The following is a 24771-nucleotide window of genomic DNA, read 5'->3' on the forward strand; positions in this document are numbered from 1 at the left end:
TTTAAGTTCTGCAGCGCTCTCTCTTTCCTCCTGTTTATTTTCTTTCCAAGGAAACCGCTCGCTGTCTGAGTTTGATGTCTGCAGAACGGTTGCCTGCTTCTCTAACTGCAAAACAAATCTACCTGAGGGGCTGAACCTGAACCAGCCTGGCTCTCCAGCAGGAATGTGTTACCATGGCAACCACCAAAATTGATTTGTAAGAAAAAATCTAAATGTACCGACCATATTTTAACCCGAATCACTGAAATACTGAGGCAAGCAGCTTAAAGTTACTTGATTTCCTGCTATCACTGAGACACAGGAAGGCAGCTGTAGGTTTTCTCTAACAGCAAACACAGGAAACAGGCAGGAATATAACGCTGACGTGCAAATTTCATGTACGGAGAAAAGGCTCAGGGTCCTTTTTTAGGATGACATCACTATATCGAGGTTTGCAAGCAAACAAGCAAAGGGTATTTTTCTTACCAGTGCTCGTGAAGAAAAGACAAAGACCACATGTGATGGTTTCATGCTTAATGATCTCGTCTCTCCAAAACAAGCTCCAGAGCAGGCTGGGTTTGTGAGTACACCTGAGTCTATGAGCCTAACCCTGCTCGCCTGCACAGACCTCTGGTTGATCAGGCCTGCCTCTAAGCACGCTTCCTGCCCATCTACTGCACTCTGATTCCTGCTGAAGCTGTTTAATCTAACTCTAATTAAAGACACTGGCAGTACAATCCAGCTTCAGCTTAAATCGGATATTGCACAATATGAAAAAACAATATGACATTTCTGCACTGTGTGCTCACCTTTCCCCATTCTCCTCCTGCTGTGTAGGGCAGACAGTCCATATTGCCACAGCCTCTGTTTGTAGTGGGCTTGGTTCCCAGGCAGGCGTCGTCCCCCAGCCGCCTGTAGGCTCCCGTGGACAGGAGCTGCTTACAGTACACCTTCCGCACCTGAACACCATCACCACAGGTCTGGGAGCACTGGAGGGAGGAAGCAGAAGAAGAGCGAGGAGGTAGAAGGACAGGGCATTAATCACCCTCCGTACACACATGCTCAGAAAGTCCGTACCTGCTGCCAGGGCTCGGTCTCCCAGGCTGGAGGACAGTCCACCTGGTTGCAGGGCTGCAGGATGGCAGGTCGGAAATCCGTGCACGCGTCCTCTGAAATAGTCTGAATATCTTGCTGGTCGACGGACAAAAGACGCATGCAAAACACACTCCTGGTCTGTATGCCGACACCGCAGGACGCAGAGCAGCCCGTCCACGCCGTCACCTCCCACCTGCCGAGAGAGACAGAGCTTCAGACAGCGAAAGAGGCGAGCTCGATCCTTGAAGCAACAGAATTAATCAAAGGATTAAAAGACACCTTTGTGTCACCTTATAAAAGTATGATCAAACACATTCGAATACCCAGGTACTGCAAATAAAGAGACGAGAGGCTTCAGGTATGTTGGCATCTCATGTGGGGGAGATGAAAGGAGGGTTCACTTCTGAAACACTCTCACTCTGTCCAGCATCATTTTTAGGTGACGTTAATCACGATGCAGAGCCGTGCTGCGCTTCGGTTATGTAAAACATGTCTGATGTTGCATCATCTGTGCATCATCTCAAACAAAACATCACAGATGTGTTGTGTTATGATGCATGCACCGTATGCATACAGCAAGCTGCAGGTGAACAACAAGCTTGTTCCTCATAAATCTGCTCTGTGCGGTCAGAAGGAGATCTGTAACTGCATGGACGGTGCCGAAGAGCCAATCAACAGCCAGACCAGGAAATCTATGAGCCAATCATGTGGTTGCACTGATGCACACGCTCACAGCAGTTTAAACTGTGTGGCAGGAGGCGTGACTGTCAGTGCTCAGGTGGGAGGAGCCAGAGGCTTTGGACTGAAGCCCCACCCACCTCATTTTTAGTGTGTGAGGGGCAGCCAAACAAAATTGGCATAAAGGTAGGATGACTATAAAGGGGGAGGAGCTAAACCAAATTATACCAGACAGAGGATGAACTGAGGGGCTGCACTGAGGCCAGCATCAGATAAAGAAGGATTACTTTGAACTGTGAATCATGCAAAGCAAAGTCCATGAATCCAAATGTTGAGCCGGACATGAACAGAATATATCTGCTTGAATTTCTCACACAGAAACTTTCTTTAAAAGACTTTTATTCATCTGTGCCGTGACTAACTCCATTCACAGTTTGATGACCTCGGCTTTTCATGTCTCTTGCCAGACATTGCACTATTCGCCTCATTTTAACTTCAGACAGATCTCTCTCTCCACACGCTGCCCGAAAACTGTGATTCTCTTAATAAAGCTGAACGACCTCTTTAAGGAGGTTTCTCTATAATTAACAGGACCTCACAAACTAATTAAAAACCCCATCTGACACTGACAGCAGTTATCTCAGAAGATGTGAGAATAACACAAGCAAAAACTAATTGAAATGTCGCATGCATAATGATGTGGAACGCAGTGTAAATGTATGCATTTTCTATAACTGTAATAACACATTTAAAAAAAAGTCTTCACACTGTTTTGTGTAGAGATAATGAGCTCAGTAACATCTGGGTTTTTGCTTGGTTGACCTGATGATTTATCAGTTTGTGTCTTTTTCAAGCTCTTCTGTGTGCTTTGGCTCAGCAGGAAGAGATTTAGTTTAGTGTTGAGTTTTGCTTTGCTTCTCTCATGTCGCTGCACTGATGACTCGATTGGGAAACCCTGAGGAATCGGAGCGGGTTTACACCCAGATCCCAGTTACCCACGAGCGTCAGTACTGAGCTCGGTTAAGTCAGAAAGAGTGATACCTGTGTGACATGCTCCTGTGATCAGGTAACTTCTAAGATTCAGTTTTTCTCAACCACCAAATCTACACGTGTGGGGAAAGTGGAGTCACCAACATGCCCACTGTGGGCCATCGGAGCAGCTTTGATCAGCAAGCATCACCTGAGATGGGGAGAAGCCAAGTTCTACACCCCGCTGCAGGCATCCTGTCCTCAACAAGGGACTAACAGCTATTAAGAGACTACGAGCGGCAAAGTTCCTTAAACACATCGTGACAACCAGCCTGAAACCAAGTCCTGTGCAAATCCACTAAACCATTAGACAAGCTGAATTGTCAGCTTGGAAAGGAAGCTCACCAAGAGTGAGCGACTGGTCAGGGGTTGTCAGTAAGCCAACAAGGTGAGGGACCAACAAGGTGAGGGACCAACCAGGTGAGGGACCAACCAGGTGAGGGACCAACCAGGTGAGGGCCCAGCCAGGTGAGGGCCCAGCCAGGTGAGGGACCAACAAGGTGAGGGACCAACAAGGTGAGGGACCAACCAGGTGCGGGACCAACCAGGTGCGGGACCAACATGGTGAGGGGCCAACAAGGTGAGGGCCCAGCCAGGTGAGGGACCAACCAGGGGAGGGACCAACAAGGTGAGGGACCAACCAGGTGAGGGACCAACAAGGTGAGGGCCCCGCCAAGTGAGGGACCAACCAGGTGAGGGACCAACCAGGTGAGGGCCCAGCCAGGTGAGGGCCCAGCCAGGTGAGGGACCAACAAGGTGAGGGACCAACCAGGTGAGGGCCCAGCCAGGTGAGGGACCAACCAGGGGAGGGACCAACCAGGTGAGGGCCCAGCCAAGTGAGGGACCAACCAGGTGAGGGACCAACAAGGTGAGGGACCAACAAGGTGAGGGACCAACAAGGTGAGGGACCAACCAGGTGAGGGACCAACCAGGTGAGGGCCCAACAAGGTGAGGGACCAACCAGGTGAGGGACCAACAAGGTGAGGGACCAACAAGGTGAGGGACCAACCAGGTGAGGGCCCAGCCAGGTGAGGGACTAACCAGGGGAGGGACCAACCAGGTGAGGGACCAACAAGGTGAGGGACCAACCAGGTGAGGGCCCAGCCAGGTGAGGGACCAACCAGGTGAGGGACCAACAAGGTGAGGGACCAACCAGGTGAGGGCCCAGCCAGGTGAGGGACCAACCAGGTGAGGGACCAACCAGGTGAGGGACCAACCAGGTGAGGGCCCAGCCAAGTGAGGGACCAACCAGGGGAGGGACCAACAAGGTGAGGGCCCAGCATTGTGGAGCCTGATTGGCATTTGTGTTCATTTGGCTTCCTGCTGCTTTCCTGGAGGATGAAGGAACTGATCCATTAACTTCCCCACACGTCCACTTGACCTAAATGCAACACAACACCTCTGGGATGTTATGTTTCCTCAGATTGTCCAGGAGCTCAGTGATGCTCTGGTCCAGATCTGGGAGGACACCATCTGTTGTCACATTAGGAGCATGCCCTGACACTATCAGGCTTATACACAAGCTCCCAGGGGCCCTAAAAACTACTGAGTATCATTTTGAGCTGCTGCAATGAAATATGAACAAATGTGACTCGCCAGCTGCATCATTTTTTCAGCCCTCTGTAGGTTGATTATTGACATTCCCAGGTCCACATCAGTATAGATATCCCGCATGATTCTTTTCACGTTGAGGTCTCACGTGTTTTCAAAGTGTTCCTTTATTTTTTTTCATCACTGTATTTTTCACTTCATAGATAATGTTTTGAGCTGCTGGTCTCAGTTATTTGCTGCACAAAAAACCCCAACAAGGACAAGGCTGCATAATCCACTCTCACTGTGTGGGATACAAGATTATTCCCAAATGTCCGACCTGACTGCTGACGGCGGTGGACCACAAACTACACACAGACCTCATACAGAGCGCAGGTCTCTTTATCGTGTTCTTTCAGTTCACAAGGTCAGAGAAACCACAGGGAGAGACACCAATCCCAGCTGAGGAGAATGATGTATAGCAGTCACATGCACAGGCTGAGTGGGAGAGAGTTATAGACGCAAAGCAGAAGAGGGAATAGGGGAGGTTCTCCACCTCCCCGCGCTCTCGCTGCTGGACTCCCAAACTGTCAGGCAGCGGGCTACACCCCGGGAGTGAGGGGTATTACTCATGTTGTAGGGACCTAAATCTGTTCACACAATCATGTTATGAGCAGAAAAAGCAAGTCAGCAAAACATAAATCATCACATTTTAATGTGAAGACATATTTTAAGGTTAAGGTAAGTCTCCAAATGAATCTATGATGCACCGTACTCTGAAATCGTGTGTGTGTGTGTGTGTGTGTGTGTGTGTGTGTGTGTGTGTGTGTGTGTGTGTGTGTGTGTGTGTGTGTGTGAGGGCCTGCACTCTGCAGCTGCTTCCTGTAAATGTCCATTAGAGGAGGAGGGAGAGATAAATCACTGCGTGTGAATCGGTTTGTAAGACTACTGGACGGGCAAACATCCATCCGGTGCCTGGAAATGTGCTGGAAACTTACAGCTCACACACCCACTCACGCTGCTGGCTGAATATTAGGAGCACATTACGCTTGTTGGGATTCAGAAAACGGGTCATAATCAGAATATGTAATCAAAGTGTAAAACTGGGAACAATGTGAAGCAGATTTGTGTGTTTGAGATGTGTTTTTGGCTTCATCCTCTCACTAATGTTACAACAAACACACGTGAAGACTTATAACTGGTGTTAACGACACTGGATATAAAGGATATACTGTAAGGCCACTGTGTGCTCATCATTTCCTGTGCTTAATGGCACTTTGGCAGAGCTGGACTTTGCTTATTCCATGTGTAAGGCTGTTGAAAACAGTGCAGCGCAGACTCAGCTGGGAACCTTCTGGTCAGCCTGGTGCTGCTGGTGTGATGATGTAGAGCAGCGGTCCCTAACCCCCGGGCCGAGGACCGGGCCGTGGGAGTTGAGGCTCGGGTGTGAAATGTATAGCTTTCAGGGTTTTTATCGTTAACTCGGTTTCCCTGGGTCTTTCCCGTGTTGTAGTTGTGTGTCTTATTTTGAAAGAAATATTTACACGTTACCATAGCGACCAGAGAGCATTAAGGGGCAGAGAGGAGGATGTTACTCTCAATGTTGTTGGTGCATTTGTTATTCTTATTGTATCTTTATTTCAGACATATACAGTAAAAAACAATGTATACAAGTACATATACTTGCATTTACATGTACACATAGGAATATATATGTAAATACACACACGTATGTGCTCAGACAAAACAAAAAAGAGAAAATACATAAAATAAAATAGTCTAAATGACATGAAATTACAATTATTAAGTCTGAAATGGAGTAGGAAGAAGTATAACATACTTATTAGTCCCTACCCCATGCTCAGCATTCTGTTGAATCCCACTGTTCATTGTTACCCCTGATTCCCATCATCACTTACCCCACACAGTAAACAAGGAATGAAGGACATGTATTAACATAGCTACAGTGATAGATAGCATAGTTACATATACAATGGCTGATCAACTTTATCAGTTTCATATTCTTCCAAAAGCAGTTTTCGAAACATCTTTATGAGCTGACTAATGCTTGAACATTGCTGTAGGTCCACAGGAAAACTGTTTTACCCCACAAATGGTAACACAAAAGGTTTTAACCTTTGTCCGTGCTTTAAGAGTCTTCAGGTTTAATTTTCCCCTCAATTCATAGTCCCCTTCTCTGTCAAAAAACATCCTCTGTTCATTTCCTGGTAACATATTGTATCTGGCTTTGTACATAAGTTATGCAGTTTTATATTTTACAAGATCCATAAACTTCAGAATTTTTAATTTCAAGAACATGATGTTAGTGTGCTCTCTAAATCTGCTTTAGTAATAATCCTGATTGCTTTTTTCTGAATTTTACATAATGGTTGAAGTGAAGTTTTGTATGTATTTCCCCAGATTTCCACACAGTATTCCAAATATTGCAGTGTAAGTGTACAGTAAAGTACCCGGGGTGATTTGGAAGGCAAAAAATGTTTAGCTTTACTCAGAACAGAGATGCTTCTGGACAGTTTAGCTTGTATATGCTTTATGTGAGGTTTCCAGCAGATTTTTTTTTTTATCTATTATCACACCCAGAAATTTTGTATGAGAAACTTACTTCAACATTATTTACCAACAATTTTGCTCCAGCATCTTTTTTACAATTTCCAAATAACATAAATGTAGTTTTATTCAAATTTAGTGAAAACTTGTTTCTGTCAAACCATGTTTTCAGTTTAATCATTTCTTGTGTGACAATTTCCAAAAGCTGCTGTGAATTCTCTCCAGCACAAAAAATATTTGTATCATCTGCAAATAAAATAACCTGTAATATATCAGATGTTTTACATATATGATTGATGTACAGGATAAACAGCTTTGGTCCCGATACTGACCCCTGTGGAACTCCACAAATAAAGTCCAGGCACTCTGATATTCACCAAGCTTCACAAATTGTTGCCTGTCTCTCAAATAACTCCTGACCCACTCTAGCACCACTCCTCTAATGCCATAATACTTTCTGTCTAAAATTATTCTTACTCATGGTCACAACCCCCGATCCCTCTTTAATGTTTTCAGCTCATTGGTCAACCCCTGTCCTGAAACGCCACTGGCGTGCTCTCCTTCTCTCTGTGAAAATTTTCTAACTCATTTTATTTGTAAAGTCTTACATCTTAAGTCCTCGCTCTCTTCAGTGTCGAGTTTTATTCCCACACCTGGTTGTTCATCATCATTTCAACAGTTTGAGCCGGTGTCACTCCATACTCTCAAGCGATTTATTGACCAATCAAAGAACACCTCTCCTGCCTATGATATCCTTCCATCTCGTTTAGCTAAGGATTGCTTCAGTGTAATTGGACCCAGCATCCTATCCCTAATGAATATTTCACTACTTGCGGGCTCTGTTCCTTTAGCCTTCAAACACGCTGTCGTCCAGCCCGTTCTTAAAAAAAGGAACCTTGATCATAACGATCTTGGGAACTATAGGCCGATTTCTAAGCTTCCATTCCTGTCTAAAATACTGGAGAGGATCGTTCTTTCACAACTCCAGCCATATTTGGATACGAATGCCATCTATGATAAATTTCAGTCTGCTTACAAACCCTGGTATAGTACTGAAACGGCCTTGCTCAGAGTCCTCAATGATCTCCTTCTGATTGCCGACTCCGGACGCTCTTCAGTCTTGGTCCTACTAGATCTATCCTCGGACTTTGATATGGTAGACCATAACATCCTATTAGCGAGGCTTGAACACACAGTTGGCATTGGAGGTGCCGCCCTAGATTGGTTTAAGTCATACCTCTCTAATAGGTCCTTCTCGATCAATTTTGGCCCTTATTTCTCCTCTGCTGCACCTGTCTCCTGCGGCGTGCCTCAAGGATCTGTCCTTGGCCCCCTGCTCTTCTCACTGTATATGCTGCCCTTAGGCACAATCTTTGAGAAGTATAACATCGCACATCACTGTTATGCCGACGATATACAGATATATTTCGAGCTAACTGATGATCCCTCTATGTCCCTCCATGGCTTCTTTGAGTGCATGCGTGAGGTCAAAAATTGGCTCGCAGGTAACTCTCTTATTCTAAACAACAGGAAAACGGAAATTATCGTGTTTGACAGTAGAGTCCCCCGTGGCCAACTTTGTGACGCCCTCGGTTCCTTTAACAGTTTCCTCACCGACACTGTCAGTGACCTGGGTGTATTTTTGGATAGCTCTTTTAAGCTCAATAAACAAGTGTCTTCTGTTGTTAAATCTTGTTTCCATCAATTGCGTCTTATTAGCAAGGCCAGACATTATGTTCCACATAGGGACCTTGGAAAGCTTATCCACGCCTTTGTGACATCTAGGTTGGATTATTGCAATTCACTTTACTTTGGTCTTAACTCTACTCTCCTCCATAGACTTCAAATTGTTCAGAACGCAGCTGCTCGTCTCCTTACTAGTAGTGAGCGGCGTGTTTCTATCACCTCTGTCCTTGCTGATCTGCATTGGCTTCCCGTTAAGTACCGCATTCAATTCAAAATCTTGCTGCTTACTTACCGAATTGCCAACAATATAGCACCAAGCTACCTTACCGAGCTACTTAGATCATACACCCCTACTAGAGCGTTAAGATCATCTTCCCAGTCACTCTTGGTACTCCCGAGATCCCGGCTGAAGACTAGAGGTGACCGCGCGTTTGCCTTGGCTGCACCCGATTTATGGAATAATCTCCCCATCGCTATACGCGAGTCTGATTCCATCCATTCCTTTAAATCGCGGTTAAAAACCCACCTATTTAGCCTCGCCTTTTCTACCAGTTAGCCCATGCTTGATAGTCAGCTTAACGCTTTTCTTATCTTCGGCTTATTCTTAATTATTTTAAATTCATTTTTAATTTTGACTGTTTTATCCTTCACATTTTGTTTTGCTTTCTTTTATGCTTTTATATGCAATTCTTTTGCCTTGTGTGTTTTAATGCCATTCAACCTGCCAGCTCGTTTTGGTACCTTACCATAGTCCTCATTCTCCCTGTTATTTCATCTCACCCTTTTGAATGTTAAGCACTTTGGAACACCACTGGTTTTTAAATGTGCTATATAAATAAAGTTTGTTGTTGTTGTTGTTGATAATACGCCAGCTTATCAAGTAATATTTCATGATTAATTGTGTCAAAAGCTTTTTTAGGTCAATGAAAACACCAACTGTGCATCGTCTTTGATCTATTATTGGTGATATTTTCAATTAGTTCCATTAATGCCGTGGATGTTGATCTATTTGGTCTGAAACCATACTGACTGTCCATTATTATTTTATGTTTATCTATAAATTTGTCAAGTCTATTAATGAAAACTTTTTCCAGTATTTTTGAAAATTGTGAAAGTAGAGAAACAGGCCTGTAATTTGTGAATTTGTGTCTATCTCCATTTTAAACAGTGGTATTACTTTAGCTGTTTTCATTTGTGTTGGGAATGCAGCAGTTTGTAGAGACAAATTGCAAATGTATGTTAAAGGTTTGGAGATGCCATCGATAACTTTCTTAACGATTTCCATATCAATGTCAAAGTCTGTAGAGTTTTTTGTTTGTGATTTCCCAACAATATCAATGATTTCCTTTTCTTCTGCCACCGTTAACAACGTTCAGTGAGTTTATTTCAAGAGGAAGCTGCTAATAAAGTTACACAATTACACAGTGAATTCGCGTTTATTATTATATTTACAAAATAGCACAGTTTTTGCCTCGGTCGTATCATTTTATTTTGTTGTATTTATCTGCAACACCTTAAAGGCTGGTCTGTGAAAATATTGTCGGACATTAAACCAGTCGGTGGTGCAGAAAGGTCGCGGACGCTGCTGTAGAGGCTGAGCCTCCCTCAGCCGGTTATGATGCTTCAATAGAATCTCAGGAATATGAGAACAAAGACCTACAAACATCCATCGTGACTGTCGGCGGATGCTGAGGCAGTTCTGGCTCCTGCGTCACATGTTCGATGCTCTGTGGGAATTTACAGTAAAGCACAACTGTGTGTGTGTTTAATATTCAACAGTAAATAACTGTGACGTGTCTTTGGGTTGATACAGCATGTCTGTGCGCTAACACACTGTGTTATATAATTATATGTTTTTTGTTTAGTCCAGAATGTGTGTTGCTCTGACATCAGTAGGAGCATCCCTCGGTGCTCAGCAGCCACGCAGCCTGCCGGTGTTCCCGGACGCTTCACCGCAGCCCGGCCGTCTTATTGCGTTTATTCAGTAAACATGGCGATTACATCGGCCCACAAACTCTCGCTGCACTCCCGGCTCTAATCCACATCTTCATTTGAGCTTTCCTCTACTGAGCTTCAGTTTATAAAATAAGCGAGCATTATCTCACTCTCTGTTCTTCTGAAATCAGACCGGACGCAGAGCGCCCGGCGCCTCGTTCACAGGGTTGCGGTGGTGATTTAGAGACGGGCTGGCACAGCCTTATCTCCTCCGTCAGTCTAGACTGCTGACATCAGCGTTCCACCCTCTCTGCTGTCACATCTCATTAAGGCGCAGCAAAGAAAATCAAGCCAAATGTTGGCACGCACAAATACACAAATTTGTACCAAGTTTTATGCTTTGGAGCGTTTTCCATGAAGCACATGGAGTTAAAAACTCGCCCTCATTAGTTTCAACACATCAGTCGCACCGGTGGATCCATCCTGTTACAGGTCACAGAGGCTGCAGGTGACTAAATGTAACTTGAGGTGGTTTTTGGGATCCAGCTGACAGATCACCTGAATGTGTTGTGACAGCCTTACAGTGGGTTTTAAATGTACAGTAGGCATTTGAGCTGTTTGAGCTGAGACATCGTTTCCATCATTATCACAGGCTCTGAAAATGACTTTGAACCCAGAGGTCTATTAGGAGGGCGCGGCGTCTTATCTGATCTACATTTTAATATTCAGATCGCGTCACCTGTGTAAAAAATGACTGTAATAAGTCTGTGGCAGGAATCCAGCATTATCATCTGTTCAGGTTGGATAACTGATGACTCGGTGGAGTTATGGTGTTAACGTATCTTCACAGCGATCTTCACTGAAACACAGTCATGTTTCGGCTAACGGAGGCTCTGCTGTTTATGTACCCGTCGCCATGGTGAATCCTCGTACCGCAGCTCCACTGATGATGGCACATTTTCATGCACAGACACACAAAGTCGACTGGATGAGTTTCCCGTCGTTCCTGTCCCTGAACTGGGAGCTGATCCAGTGGGAGTTTGTCAAAGCGGCGTTCTGGAGACGTTCCCTGGATTCCAGCTTTGACTGAACCAGCCTCCGGACTTTATCAGCTTAATAAAAGCTTCATTGTTGTTGCTCTGCCTTCATTTTTGGAGCTTCTTTCAACATCATACCAGAATTAACTGATCGGAACAACAAAACTCGTCACTGTGATATTTCGAGGCAGAATGCAATAAACCACAAGTTTCACGTGAATTTGTATTTGAATGAAACAGGATAAAATACTGAAGTCACTGCATTTTATATGAAGTCAGAGGTCAGTGTGGAGAAATATGACTGTAAGCTGTGGAGGCTCATTCATGACCCTGTTAAAGATGGAGCTGAAGGAACCGCCCACCTTCACACATGAACACACACCCATGTACAGTAATGATTTAACTAAGACCGATCAGTGTGTATGGTGTGTGTGTGTCTAATCGTACTGATGTCTGTGACCAGGCTTTTTACTGCAGAGTCAAATCTGTCTTTGGTTGTTGGAAAGCGCGTGGCTTCAATAATGCACACGCTGTTTGTGGAAGTCATAAAATTTAAATCAGAAAGGCTTTCTAAAAACTCTTCTCTGTGAGCCAATAGGAGCCCAGCAGGTGATGTGAGCCTGCATTTGATATTCTGCTGAAAGGTTGACCGGCAGCCAAGCGCACAAATTACAGAGGACAGAAAATTCAGCTGTAAACACTCCAACGTGTCGCAGAGGGCCAAGGCTGTGGTTATTTCTGCTCGAGAGCATCTGCTGGTGAAAAGAGATACTGGCTCCTCTGATTATTCATCTCAATCAAACGTCAACATCTAGCAGCTCGAGAGCTTAAAGATAGAACTGCATCTTATGGTTTTCATGTGAGCAACACTTGCTGTTCACATGATGACATCTGTGCCAGTCGCTGCTGAAGACTGTGAAAAAAAAGGTTTTCTTGCTATTCTCCTGAAGATACTTTTTATAAGGGACAGAGTATCCTGCATAAACTGCCATCACTGCTGAACCTTTACCCGCGTATGCAGAGCAGAGCTGACAGATGAAGCAAACACACGGAAATCCCCAAAAGCTGCAGTTCCACTAATGTCCAGCAGAGGCTGTTTACAACCTGATGCACATAGTGTTTGGTCTCTATACACAGGGGTGCACATAAGTGGTCCGCAGGTGCACATGTGCTGTCAAAATAAAAGACGTGCACCAGATAAGAAGTTACAACGTGCGTTTGCGCACATATAAAGGCACTGTTTTTGTCCGCTAGAGTGGGGTTTTCACAGCATATTCTGCACCGCATCTCTGTGCGTTCATCATTTGTTTAAAGCCAGCTCACCTCCTGCAACCACTGATCCGAGAATAAGCGCTTCTTTTGCGGTTCGGACTCCTCCTGACATTACTTTGGAGGTGGAGGAACACCAAAGTAATTGCTTAAAGGAGCTTTCTTCTTCGACATCTTTAAGAGTTCTAAACAAATGTCTGTCCTCCTCCAGAAAATCTTATGTACGCAAACGTGCATTGCAACTTCTTATCTGGTGCGCGTCTTTTATTTTGACAGCGCATGTGCACCTGCAGACCACTTATGTGCACCCCTGTCTATAGACAGTTTCCCCCTTCATAACACTTGTACAGGGGGGAGAATGTTTTTGTAACACAGCTGTTTAAATTGTATTAAGGCTTAATGTTTGCATTATTAGGGGCGTGGCCTGACACAGGCAGCTGTAGCTGCTAGTACAGCTATTAAAAAGCAACCCCGCCCTTCTTCCTTGACAGAAGAAGCACTAATATTCATGCTTGCGATGCACAAATGCTTCAGCTTTCAGCCCCATCACTGTATTCTGCTCATGCAGACTGTGAGCTTTCTCCGTGTCTTCGGTGACCTTGCGGTCTCTTACCTCGGGGGGCACGGCTCAGGGTTACAGATGCGGATCATTACCGACGGCCTGCTGGATGGATCGCACAGAGCGTCGTCCACCTCCTCACCTTGCTTCCTGTTCACACACCTCACCACTGCTGTCTGCTTCCCTGGGCAGAGGAAATACAGACAAATGTTTAGAAGAAGCATCAGCATTTCAGCTGCGAGCATCCGATCGGCAAACCTCACCGGCAGCACACGTGGCCGAGCAGGCAGTGAAGCCTCTGAAGTCCCAGCTGTGCAGGTCGTCAGCCTGGAACAAAGGAGCACCGTGGTCTCGGACTGCGGTGGCTCTGGTACACGGCCCGTGGTTGCAGGGCCTCTCCAGCTGGGGCCTGTCCCCGCCACACTCCTCCTCTGGAAGGTCCACCTCCGTCTTGGTGAAAGTGAGCAGCACCTGACATTTCACCTCCCGAGTTTGCCTGCCAGGGCCGCAGGTGGTACTGCAAGGGGACCAGGGCCTGGGTATGAATCTGCACAGGACGAGAGCCAAAGTCTCCAATAAGTCCTTCAGTGGTGACGTCACGTGGTCACTTCAATGTCTGCAAAGCTCATTTCCAACCTTTTTTTTGTTACGAGCTTAAAGAGCCTGCATCTGCAATTTATTCATTTAACATTTTTAGAGTGTGATGAATATTTTATTTGCACCAAAGACATTACAGTTAACTAAAGCTAAACTTCTTTGGCTTGAATGGACCTTTGCTGGGTGACCACTTACATGTGTGACTGGTATAATCATGCTTACATGTCTGTGTTAAGACAAATGTGCTCATCATCCTGATATTTCTGGTCACTCTCAACATTTTTAAGCAAAATAAAAGATAAAATAAATTAGCGCACCCACTCTAAAACCCACCCGAGGCTTTAAAACCTGAATAACTGATTTGCCAGACGTCCACAGATTCAGTTTTTCAGGATTTCTTTGTCAGTAGAAAGTCTACGTATTTATACATATTTCAAATATAAAAGTGTGTTTCCACCATTCCTACACGTCAACATGTATGTGTTGTTTCCGTGTCATTGCGTGTTGTATAGTGAGATCATTCGCTTGAGCCTCTCGACTGTAGGAAGACAGCCGTGACATCACCGTGACATCACCCACTGGTGAGTGGAGCCTCGAGCGGAGCATTTACATCGTTGCCAGCAAACTGGACGTGATGAGCGAGGACGCCGCTCACTCATTGGCTAACAACATGTGGTTGACATGCTGTTTTCCAGAGGGGGCGCCCCCTGCTGGCCACTACAAATAATGCAGGTTTGCGGTACTTGGAGGAAGTTAGCAGTAAAGGGAGCTTGTTGCTGGGGGGAACTTTGGGCCAATAAAGAAATGGAAAATTCCAGAGAGGATATGTTTCTGATAAATTCAACATTAAGTTTTACATTTCTATAACTGTGACTGAGCTGTGATATGAAGGTTGTGGTATTTTAGCTTCCATACATGTAAACATGTTTTCATAAAGGATTTTGATTGAACTGCATGATTATTCTTTTTGTGTTTTCTGTTTTCTGTTGAATATCGTGTTGAGTTTCTTTTTTGAATTTCACATTGTCCAACCTCCAAAGATTCATCAATAACGCCTGTCGAAGTGAACGATATTCACAGATCCCAGAGCGATGCCTGAGTTTGAAAATCATTTGTAGGAAAAATAAAGCATTTGAAGTGATTCCCCTTTTCTTCACTCTACAGTCATTTATGGAATCAAGTGAACGTGTAAAACCGGCACACACAAACAGGTAACTCTGTCTATACGCAGCAGATAATATGATGGACAAGCACACCGTCATACTGAAGAAACAGTACAGCCAACGCCGCTGGAATCACTGCTGCCTGGCAGTAAAGCGAAGAATAATAACTGGAGCTGCTTTATGTAATGACAGCCTGAAGCTGCTGACTGGCAGATGCACAGCAGGAAATGTGCGACCGTGAGCTTGTTAAGACAAATAAGCAGAGAGATAAGTTCCCTGGAGGTCAGACTCTCAGCTCCCTGGAGGGGAGGTGGCATATATTTAGACACTGGGAGGTAGGTTAGAGCTCAGTCACAGTCTGACAGGTGAGACGGAAACGTGCAGAAATAAGGAGGGAAACAAACAGGCTGCAGAATATAGCTGCGATCAGGCTGGATTTATAAAACCACGGTATATGTACACGATCAGCCACAACATTAAAGACGCCTCGTCTGCATCAACAGATCCACCGTGACTGCAGGACTTCTGGGTAATCCTCTGATGTCTGCGGTGCGTCCCACAAATGATTTACAGGTCTTGGAGTTCATTATCTGTAATGCTAATGCTAACTAGCTTATCAAACTGCATCCACAGACACAGTCCTGCTATTTCACCCAAGCTGGAGCTCAGACTTCCTGGACAATCTGTTAGTGCGGCTAACCTCACAGCAGCCATATAATAATCCCAAAAAGGCTCCAACAGCACAAACATGGTCCAGATGTGCAGTTCAGGTGAAGCCTGTGTCACCAGCCACCTGTCAGTCACAGAGGCCACGCCCCTAATAATGCAAGGGTGTGGTCATGTTTATACCTATGCTGCTGTCAGCTGTGCTGTGCTCAGGTGGAATGTATAAATGCAAAGAGACCCGATGAGCATCGCAGTCAGTGTTAACAGTACGTGTTTCTCCCCTTTAATATGCTTTTTGCAGCATGCGGTGTAATTACCACGTTTCCAGTATGAGCCTCACACGCTCACCAAATTAACGTGGCTCAGATTTGCTTGGCTGCGTGTGAAGACGATTTGTTGGCGCCCGCTGAGGGCGCGTGCGTGGGAGGTGTTTCAAGAGCGTGTTTGCAAAGTCTTTGATGAGCAAATGTGTGTCTGCCAAGTGTTTGAGGTGTGTGTGAGCTCAGAAAGCTGATGGATCCCAGGGAGGCTATCAGAGCTGACCAGACCCTGAGCAGCAGGCGATAATCACATGCTTATCATCAGCCGCGGTGGGAGAGGAAACACACCCGGACAGAGTCACACAGTCCTGGTGTGTGTGTGTGTGTGTGTGTGTGTGTAGGATGATATACCTGCAAAGGGTTTATGCTACCTGAAAAAAAAGCGTACACTGTGTCAGAGCAACATGAAGCTCTTACACAGTGTTTCAAGAGTTCAAGTTTTACTAAATAAAACAAACGTGCTCCTCATTATAAAAGCTGAAATCTCAGCTACAACAGTATGAAAGTATGGAGACCCTTTGCTTTGGCGATCAGGCGCTCACCATCTGCTGTAATAACAGACACAAACTTTTCTGCTAAATTCACACCGTCAGGACAAAAAGTCTAAAAATACTTTGCAGCTGTAACAGCTTCAGCTCTTCTGGGAATGCTTTCTACAATATTTCGCAGTGTGTTCATGGGAATGGTTGACCATTCTCCCAGAAGTGCATTTGTAAGGAAATTTCACAGGTTGCATCAGCACCACGCTGGAGTTCACTGAGCTCCTGAGAGCCGCTCGTTCGCAAATGTTTGCAGGTTTGCCCAGGTGCTTGATTTCATACACCTGTGTGCATGGAAGTGATGGAACACCTGAATCAATCATTTGAATGGGTGAGTGAATACTTTTGGTAATAAAGCTCAGAGAAACAGGCTGTGGACTCCTCACTCCTCACTTTTCAAGTGCTTCACAAACCCGAACAGTACAGCTAACACATGATGAAGAACACTTACTGCTGAAGAGACAGAGTGAAAGTGCACAGTTTATCCTCGTTTTACCCAACACTTTATTTCTGAGCTTTTGTTCTGTCACCAGTTAGCTAGCATAACCTAATGTAGGACTAGCAGTAACCCACCAACCAAGTCAGCCACCTCATGTCATGTGTGAGCGTGATGTTTTTGGAGCAGGGCTCCAGGGTCTACAGGAGGTTAACTGACCTGGATTTGGTTTAATGTGCACATGCAGCATGATGAAAGCCACGATTCTCTATGGACGATTAAGTATCAACAAACTAATACGTCCCGTTTTCAGTCACAGGATGTCGGAGGCTGAGTACTGAGACACAGCTGCTGTCCCGGAGGAGACAGGAGGTCTCTACACAACCTTCTGATGTGCTGTCTGTCCAGCAGCTGTAACCGGGTCATAAATTACATATTGTTATAATTACATGTGTTCTAATAATAATAATAATAATAATGGATTGCATTTATATAGCGCTTTTCTGGGCACCCAAAGTGCTTTACAATTCTACTATTCATTCACACACTGATGCAGGCAAACCACAGTTGTAGCCACAGCTGCCCTGGGGCAGACTGACAGAGGCGAGGCTGCCATATTGCACCATCGGCACCATCGGCACCATTTTGGTTGTAGGAGCTGGAGCGGGCAAGTTGGAGGTCTTTCTTTCTTTTTACCTTTCATCATCAGACACAACGCAGGAACACACCGGTTACACAGCCACCAACTTAATCCAGGAGAACAATAACTTATAACCAACCTCAAGCCTGCGTGAGGATTATTTGAGGAGAAGAGTTCTCCAAACACGACTTCCTCCTGAATGACCCAAACTAAGACAGCTTGGAATGAGTTCAAGGAAAAATTATTAACAAATGCTCATCATGGGTAGGAACTGTTAAAGCACTGAGCGCTGTGAACATCATCTTCTTCTTCTTCAGCTCATCACTCATCTCCACCCTGCCTGCACTCACTTCTCTTGCGCACTATCCATGGAGCCTATCCCGGCTACCATAGGGCAGGAGGCGGGTCCACCTACAGCCTGACGCAGGGCTAAATCTGAGCAAACACTGTGCGATTTTTCCAGTCGTGTTATTCAGCTTCTGCTCAAACTGCACGATTGACTCGCAGGGGTTATAAGTTCGTAGGTCACGATGCAGGGTCTCACACTATATGGCCCGATGCTCTGATGCGACCTGAGTGCTCACACTGTGCGTCCATAACATGAAGCTTATAACAGAAAATCTGTCGCTCGCTCTCCCTCTCTGTCTTTCACTCACACAGACACACACACCACCACCATCAGCTTTGCTAAATTGCTAATAAAAAGCATTGATCAGGCAGCTGTGATTGAGCAGCAATGTAGATCCAACTATTTTCACGGTTGTTGTGGTCGTGATAATTTTGTGAGGCCACATCGAAAAGGCTCGGATGAGCCAAAGTTCTACAAGTTGTGCCTCCATCGCTTGTGTCCAGATCACACGCTGCACCGCTGTGCTGCTCCGTCTTTTCACTTTCATTTCTGTGCTTGCGCGTGCGCAGTGTGAGAGGCTGCGGTGACGACCTCACGACGGCCGACAGGATTTCAAACAGGTTTGATTTTCTTACGACCAAACGATTGATGATCGGGAGATGGTCGTTACCCCACGTATACTACACGATGCACGACACACGATGAAGGCGAAACTCGGGCCGATCCCCAAAACGGTCGCACGACTGAAAAATCGGCTCAAAATGAGCCAAAAATCGCACAGTGTGAGCCCAGCATTACACAGAGAGCGAGGCTCTGCCCAGGCGGTGGGATCGAGCTCAGGGCCTTCTTGCTGTGCTCGTGCAGCAGTGCTAATCAAACAAACTATAAAGATTAACAGAATGTTTTTGACCAGATTGTTATCGTGATTCTTAAATGCTTCTGATTCCTCTCTGTTATATTTGGTGTTATATATACACAGTTGCAAATTACACGTACAAATGTGTGTGCTGTGATAAACTAGGAGAACACATCTGTCACCATGCAGCACATCTGTGCAGAGCTTTCTCTAAAGCACTGCTGTGACGTGCTGTAGTAACAAAGGACTGAATGAATGGAGACACCTTTGAATGGATCAGGTGTGTGTGTGTGTGTGTGTGTGTTTGTTGTAAAGTTAAGATGCGTTGTGAAAGTAGCTGATAACAGCAGAGTTAATGAGGGGATGATTCGTATTCATGAAAAGAAGACAAGCTGTTTATTAAAAAGCACTGAAGTGTGTTGGAGAGCAGACGATAACCCTGACAGTGTCGTATCCTGAGCTCACAGGATGTTCGCTTCTGTCTTCATCAAACGCATCTGAGCAACTGTCAGAATGTGTGTTTGCACTCACGTGGGGTTTTCTGTAGCGGTGTAGTGTTCCTCCAGTTCGTGGGCTTGTTTTGACCAGGGAAGCTTCGCCTCCACTGGCAGGGACTCTGACAGAGAGACAAAAAATTAGAAACACGTCTGATGTTCACCATCAGCTGCTCCGAGCTCGGCCACAGGTCAGAATTTTGTTTCTTAGAAAAAGTTCAGCACTGGAAATATTTTTGGTACTGTGGTACTTTTAAAAAAAACTTTTTCCATTATCACAGCAACAAGTCCGTCAGACTCAGTCTCACATTAAAGGACATCTACTGACACAGCGAGTGCGAGCTGGGAGGGAGGCCGGCCTCCAAATGGATGTTATTTAGCCAAGACACACATTTCATCTTCACATTTATCTCCTGTCTTTTATAAAGTTCACAAGACAGATTTAAATATTTGCTAAAGACCCTCCTGTGCTCCACAGCTCAGCGCTGCCCTAATAATTTTATACAGTCCACTGTACAACGAGTGTTTTCCAATTAAATTACATTTACAGCAATAATACTACACACACACACACACACACACACACACACACACACACACACAGCTAACAGGCTCAGCATGAGTGCCAAAGAGTCCTGAGTCACACACAGCAGAAACGAATGGAACAAAAATATTAAAACATCTCATAATGTTTGTAAAATAAACATTTAAAACTTAAAAAGCTTCTCAGTTGTGGTCTTAGCTTATTTAAAACACACACACACATTCTTGTTTTGCTATTTTAGTGAGGACATCTCATTGACATAGTGCTTTTCCTAGCCGCTTACCCAAACCATCAAAAATGGATGCATAACCCTAACCATAACCTAACTGTAACCCTGACACTAAAACCACATTTTGAGTCTCAAAAATACCTTCAAACTCGTTATAGTAACATTCAAATTTTTGGTCCCCACAAAGATGTCTAAACAGGTACACACACATCAGTGTCCCACCTCTGGGCTTGTGGCAGGCCACGGGGACCAGGCAGTCCTCCTTCACGTGAGGCTTGAGTGACGGTTGGCAGCCTCCGACGTGCTGCCCGCGGTGGTCGATGCACAGAACCACTCGGTAGCGCAGCCCTCGGCCACACGTCACCGTGCACTGCGACGGGACGGTAGCACACACACACGTTACCTCACAAATGAATTAACCATCTTCAGTAATTAAGGCTGCATCAAACTCTTGCATGCAAAGGTTTGCTGTCAGTGAATCGAGCGCTGATTGACGCGTTGGTCACTGAGCGTTTGAACATCTCTGATCCAGAAACACTTTAACTGCTTAGACACAGCAAATCCAGAGAGTCTGACCTGCCACTGCAATGGTTAGTCCTCTTTTAGACATGCACCACATCCAGTGAGACGTGTGATGTTTCTACAAAACACCCTATTATAAATGTAAAGCAGTAGTAAACAGCATAGTGGATGTTGCTTTGTAAATCACTATACAGACATATATATTCCCCGGTGAGGAAATCGTGAAAGAAGTGATTTTGTTTTATAACCTTACAGCAGGTTTGATTATACTTCAATTATACTTATTGGTGTGAGTCTTACTGCAGCTGAAACTAGTTTAATAATTCAATATTTGTAATTTTGTCATTTTCAAGTACTTCAGCGAGTGCCAGATATTAAGTTTCGACTAACATGTTAAACATCATACATGGAGAACAAAACCACCGCCAACAATATTAATAACAGGAAGTGTTGTGTCAATGAATCTCCAGGGATGAAGATCGTGAGTCTGACACAGGTCACATGACTTCTATGAGCCTGCCTGTATTAACTTATTCATTTAAAAGTGGATTCATTATCATTTCATGTTCAGCTACTGAAATCACTGACCTGTGACCACTCCATGGCCACCCACTGGGGGCAGGCGAATGTGTTGCAGATCTGTCGGGCAACAGGTCGCGGGGAGTGCGTGCACTTCCACTCGTCCACCTGGGAGAACTGCCCGTGGGTGTCCTCCTCCACACACAGCACACTGCGATCCTGCCAGCCCCCATTTTCACCACAGGACACTGAGCACTGGGTCCAGGGGCCCTGCTCCCAGCTGTGCACACACAGAAGAGGCTAAATGAGTTTTATGTACCCAGATACTAAGGTGTGGAGGTGAGGAGGTGGAAGAACCTTCCTGCATAGAAAGAAACACCTGGAAGTGTGGAGGACGTGATTTGGCAGCGAGGTCAGCAGCACCTGTGACAGGCAGCGCACGGAGGCAATTAAATGGTAAATGGCCTGCATTTGTATAGCGCTTTACTAAGGACCCCAAAGCGCTTCACACTACATTCACTCATTCACACACTGGTGATGGCAGCTACATTGTAGCCACAGCCACCCTGGGGCGCACTGACAGAGGCGAGGCTGCCGGACACTGGCGCCACCTCTGACCACCACCAGTAGGCAAACATGGGGTTAGTATCTTGCCCAAGGATATTTGGCATGGAGCCTGGAGCAGCCTGGGATCGAACCACCGACCTTCTGGTTAGTGGCTGACCTGCTCTGCCACCTGAGCCACAGCCACCCCATATTAACCCTTTATTGACCATGGGCCCACCGGCGGGCCCATTTTACAGGTAAATTTGAAGGGCCGGTCAATAAAGGGTTAAAGTACTTTAAAATCACACGAACAAAAACTCTCATATTTTTAGATCCAGTGCGGCTGAACCTTTTCTTTCCCCTGTCCTCGCTGCTTTCATGTCTGATCGAAAGGTCACTTTATTTCATAAAAGCTGTGAGAATAATCTTAATAAGTAATGATGTAATAACATTTATGCACCAACGTGGAACACGTCTGAATCCCGTTCCTTTCCCCTGGAAGCCTCATGTGGATCAGTGCAGGCCCAGATCCGACACATCCAGGTGGGAACACGAGGACGGGGGGAGTCGGAGAGGCAGGAACATGTCACCTGAAATACGAAGCAACTCTGACACTTTTCCACAGCTAATGTCGATTCCACTTTACACTTATGTAAGCTATAGATTCAGCACTCAATGAGTACAAGCACACCGTTACACTCTGTCACACAGAAAGGAGGTCAGGGACATTAACGAGGCCATTTCAGAACAATTAAGACTGCAGGACTCTGTCTCATTATGTTGTAATTAGATAAGTGCGGTGATTAACAGTCTGTCTTATTGCAAGTGGTGCATCAGCCTCGATAGACTGCAATCAATGCGCGTTCCACATCCGACGGCTTTTAGAGCTGGAAGCATCACTGCACTGCATAACTGTCTTTGTCTTTCTCCAGCTCCTTTTTCAAACCAGGCTGTCTGCAGCCACGCTCATTATGCAACTCTACTGACAATGACAACGATGTCTAATGCTTCTTCCAGTCCAACAAAATGCTGGAGATTCGCACACTGCACAGAGTTCAAAGGTAGGTCAAAGGTTAGAGTGGCTGATGGATGCACACAGTTCAGGACTGGGGGTTTCCATGTGATGCACGGTGTATACGTCAGTGGGAAACTGAGGCTACACTCATAGAGATGCTTTCATCTGCAGTGCATAAAGTTTGCAGCTTTAAGTGTGTGCTTCTGGAAAACACACACATTTTAAATGAAGCTCTTCAGAATATCTACATTTACATGCATGTATGTAAAAATCTTACAACAAACATGAAATCCCAGACCCTCACTGTGCACCAAGACCGGAGCTCCACCTCCTCGGACGGTCTGTTAGTACAGTGACCTCACACCAGCCATGTTATTGGTCACATGATGTCATTAAAATGCTCCAACAGCACAAACAGAGTGCAGAGGTCCAGTTCAGGTGAAGCTAACGGACAGCTAGCAGAGGCCACAAAGAGGCCACGCCCCTAATAATGCAAACTTTAAGCCTTAATAAGCTTTAAACAGGTGAGTTATAAAACCATCCTCCCCCTGTACAGGTGTTATGAAGGAGAATTGACCCACAGAGACCAAACAGTTTGTTTCTGCTGTAAAGTTTTAACATGGGAGTCTATGGGGACTGACTCCCTGCTGCCTCTGCTGGACGTTAGAGGTACTGCAGGCTTTGCCACTTTAATTTTGAGGCTCTACATATGACACCATCATGTCAAAAATAATAAGCATAATTCTCTCCTCTGTTAGAGCGTAACAGTCACCAGTGAGACCAGCGCAGCAGTCGCTGAGCGAGGCGAGCTGGAACTACATCCAAAATTCAAACACAAACGGTGGAGCTCTCTCTCCCTAAAGAACAGAAAAGAGTCAGAGTGAAGACGCGAGAGGCTTTTGTTGATTGAAGGGTAACGCTGTGGAACACCACGGAGGAACTCTTTCATTTTTCTTACGACTGAAGATCAAAAGTCAGACTTTTGTGGAAGGAAGATTTTTTTAAAAAAATAACTCACAATGTGTATACTTTCAGACAAAATCATCTTAGCAAAAACTAACAAAGTATTTTTAACTAAAGTTATAACTGAAAATCTGATCGCAGTGGTTTGTGTGAGGCTCTAATGTACTTTACTTTTACTGTAGAGTGCACCGAGGTTCGTTTAACACATTGATTTTATCTCAAGAGTTAGAGGTACTCACCGAGGCAGAGGCTGGAAGCGGTCATGAGGCATCACTGCTTTGAATCCATCACTGCAGGAGACAAATGTGACAATGATAACCACACAGCAGGCTCTGAGGTCATACTGTACATGATAAGTGCCGCACACGTTTGTCCTTCAAAGTCAGAATAAAGTAATAGGGTGTGAAAGGCAAACGCTGAAGACATTGTTGTTTAGGATCACTGCTTCTTAGTTTGATGATAAACGTCTCTGATATTTCCATATTTTGTTTTTTTGGCCTGGTTTGTAGTAATCTGGATGGTTTTGGAATGAGCCACTGTGACCTCTGTCACATGGAGGTAACGGGCTTTAACCTGCTTTGAATCGCCCGCTAGAAAGTCCAGATGAAAGCTACAGGAAGCTTCGCTAAGAGCTTGTTTGACGAACGTCTGCAGCATATATAACATATATTCCTACAAACACTGTTAAAATCACTATCACACACATTCTGTCATATTTGTTTAATCCATCATTTTCCTTTAATAATAAAGGTTCTGACACAGCTCAGGTAACACTCGTGTTCACAGTCTGCTTTGTGCAACCCCAATAAAACCCCCAAAGACAAAACGAACCATTATAAGAAAGACATGAGCTCATTTTGAATTTGAAGGCAACAACACGTCTCTCGAAGCTGGACAGCTCCTGTGACGGTCTGTGAGGAGAGCAGCTGCAGAGGGACGATGTCCCGTTCTGGTCTGATGGAGGACTCTAGCTGCTCTGCTTCGTCCTGTTGTTGCTTTCATGATGCT

The 24771-nt window shown here is 45.2% G+C and overlaps 1 protein-coding gene across 5 annotated transcripts in view; it reads right to left on the bottom strand.

The window, feature by feature from the left end:
- adamtsl3 (ADAMTS-like 3) overlaps positions 1–24771 on the bottom strand; it is a 196988-nt gene that overhangs the window by 31002 nt on the left and 141215 nt on the right. For all 5 annotated transcript variants that reach the window (XM_063480938.1, XM_063480946.1, XM_063480955.1 and 2 more), the window contains 8 exons: positions 24003–24053; positions 21309–21519; positions 20421–20568; positions 19463–19547; positions 13629–13912; positions 13420–13549; positions 1057–1267; positions 789–968 (listed from right to left, as the gene is read on the bottom strand). In XM_063480938.1, coding sequence (XP_063337008.1) covers positions 789–968; positions 1057–1267; positions 13420–13549; positions 13629–13912; positions 19463–19547; positions 20421–20568; positions 21309–21519; positions 24003–24053 — 1300 coding nt within the window. The remainder of the gene's footprint in view (positions 1–788; positions 969–1056; positions 1268–13419; positions 13550–13628; positions 13913–19462; positions 19548–20420; positions 20569–21308; positions 21520–24002; positions 24054–24771) is intronic.

Source organism: Pelmatolapia mariae, linkage group LG1, assembly GCF_036321145.2.
Source record: "Pelmatolapia mariae isolate MD_Pm_ZW linkage group LG1, Pm_UMD_F_2, whole genome shotgun sequence".
In the NCBI taxonomy this organism is placed as follows: domain Eukaryota; kingdom Metazoa; phylum Chordata; class Actinopteri; order Cichliformes; family Cichlidae; genus Pelmatolapia; species Pelmatolapia mariae.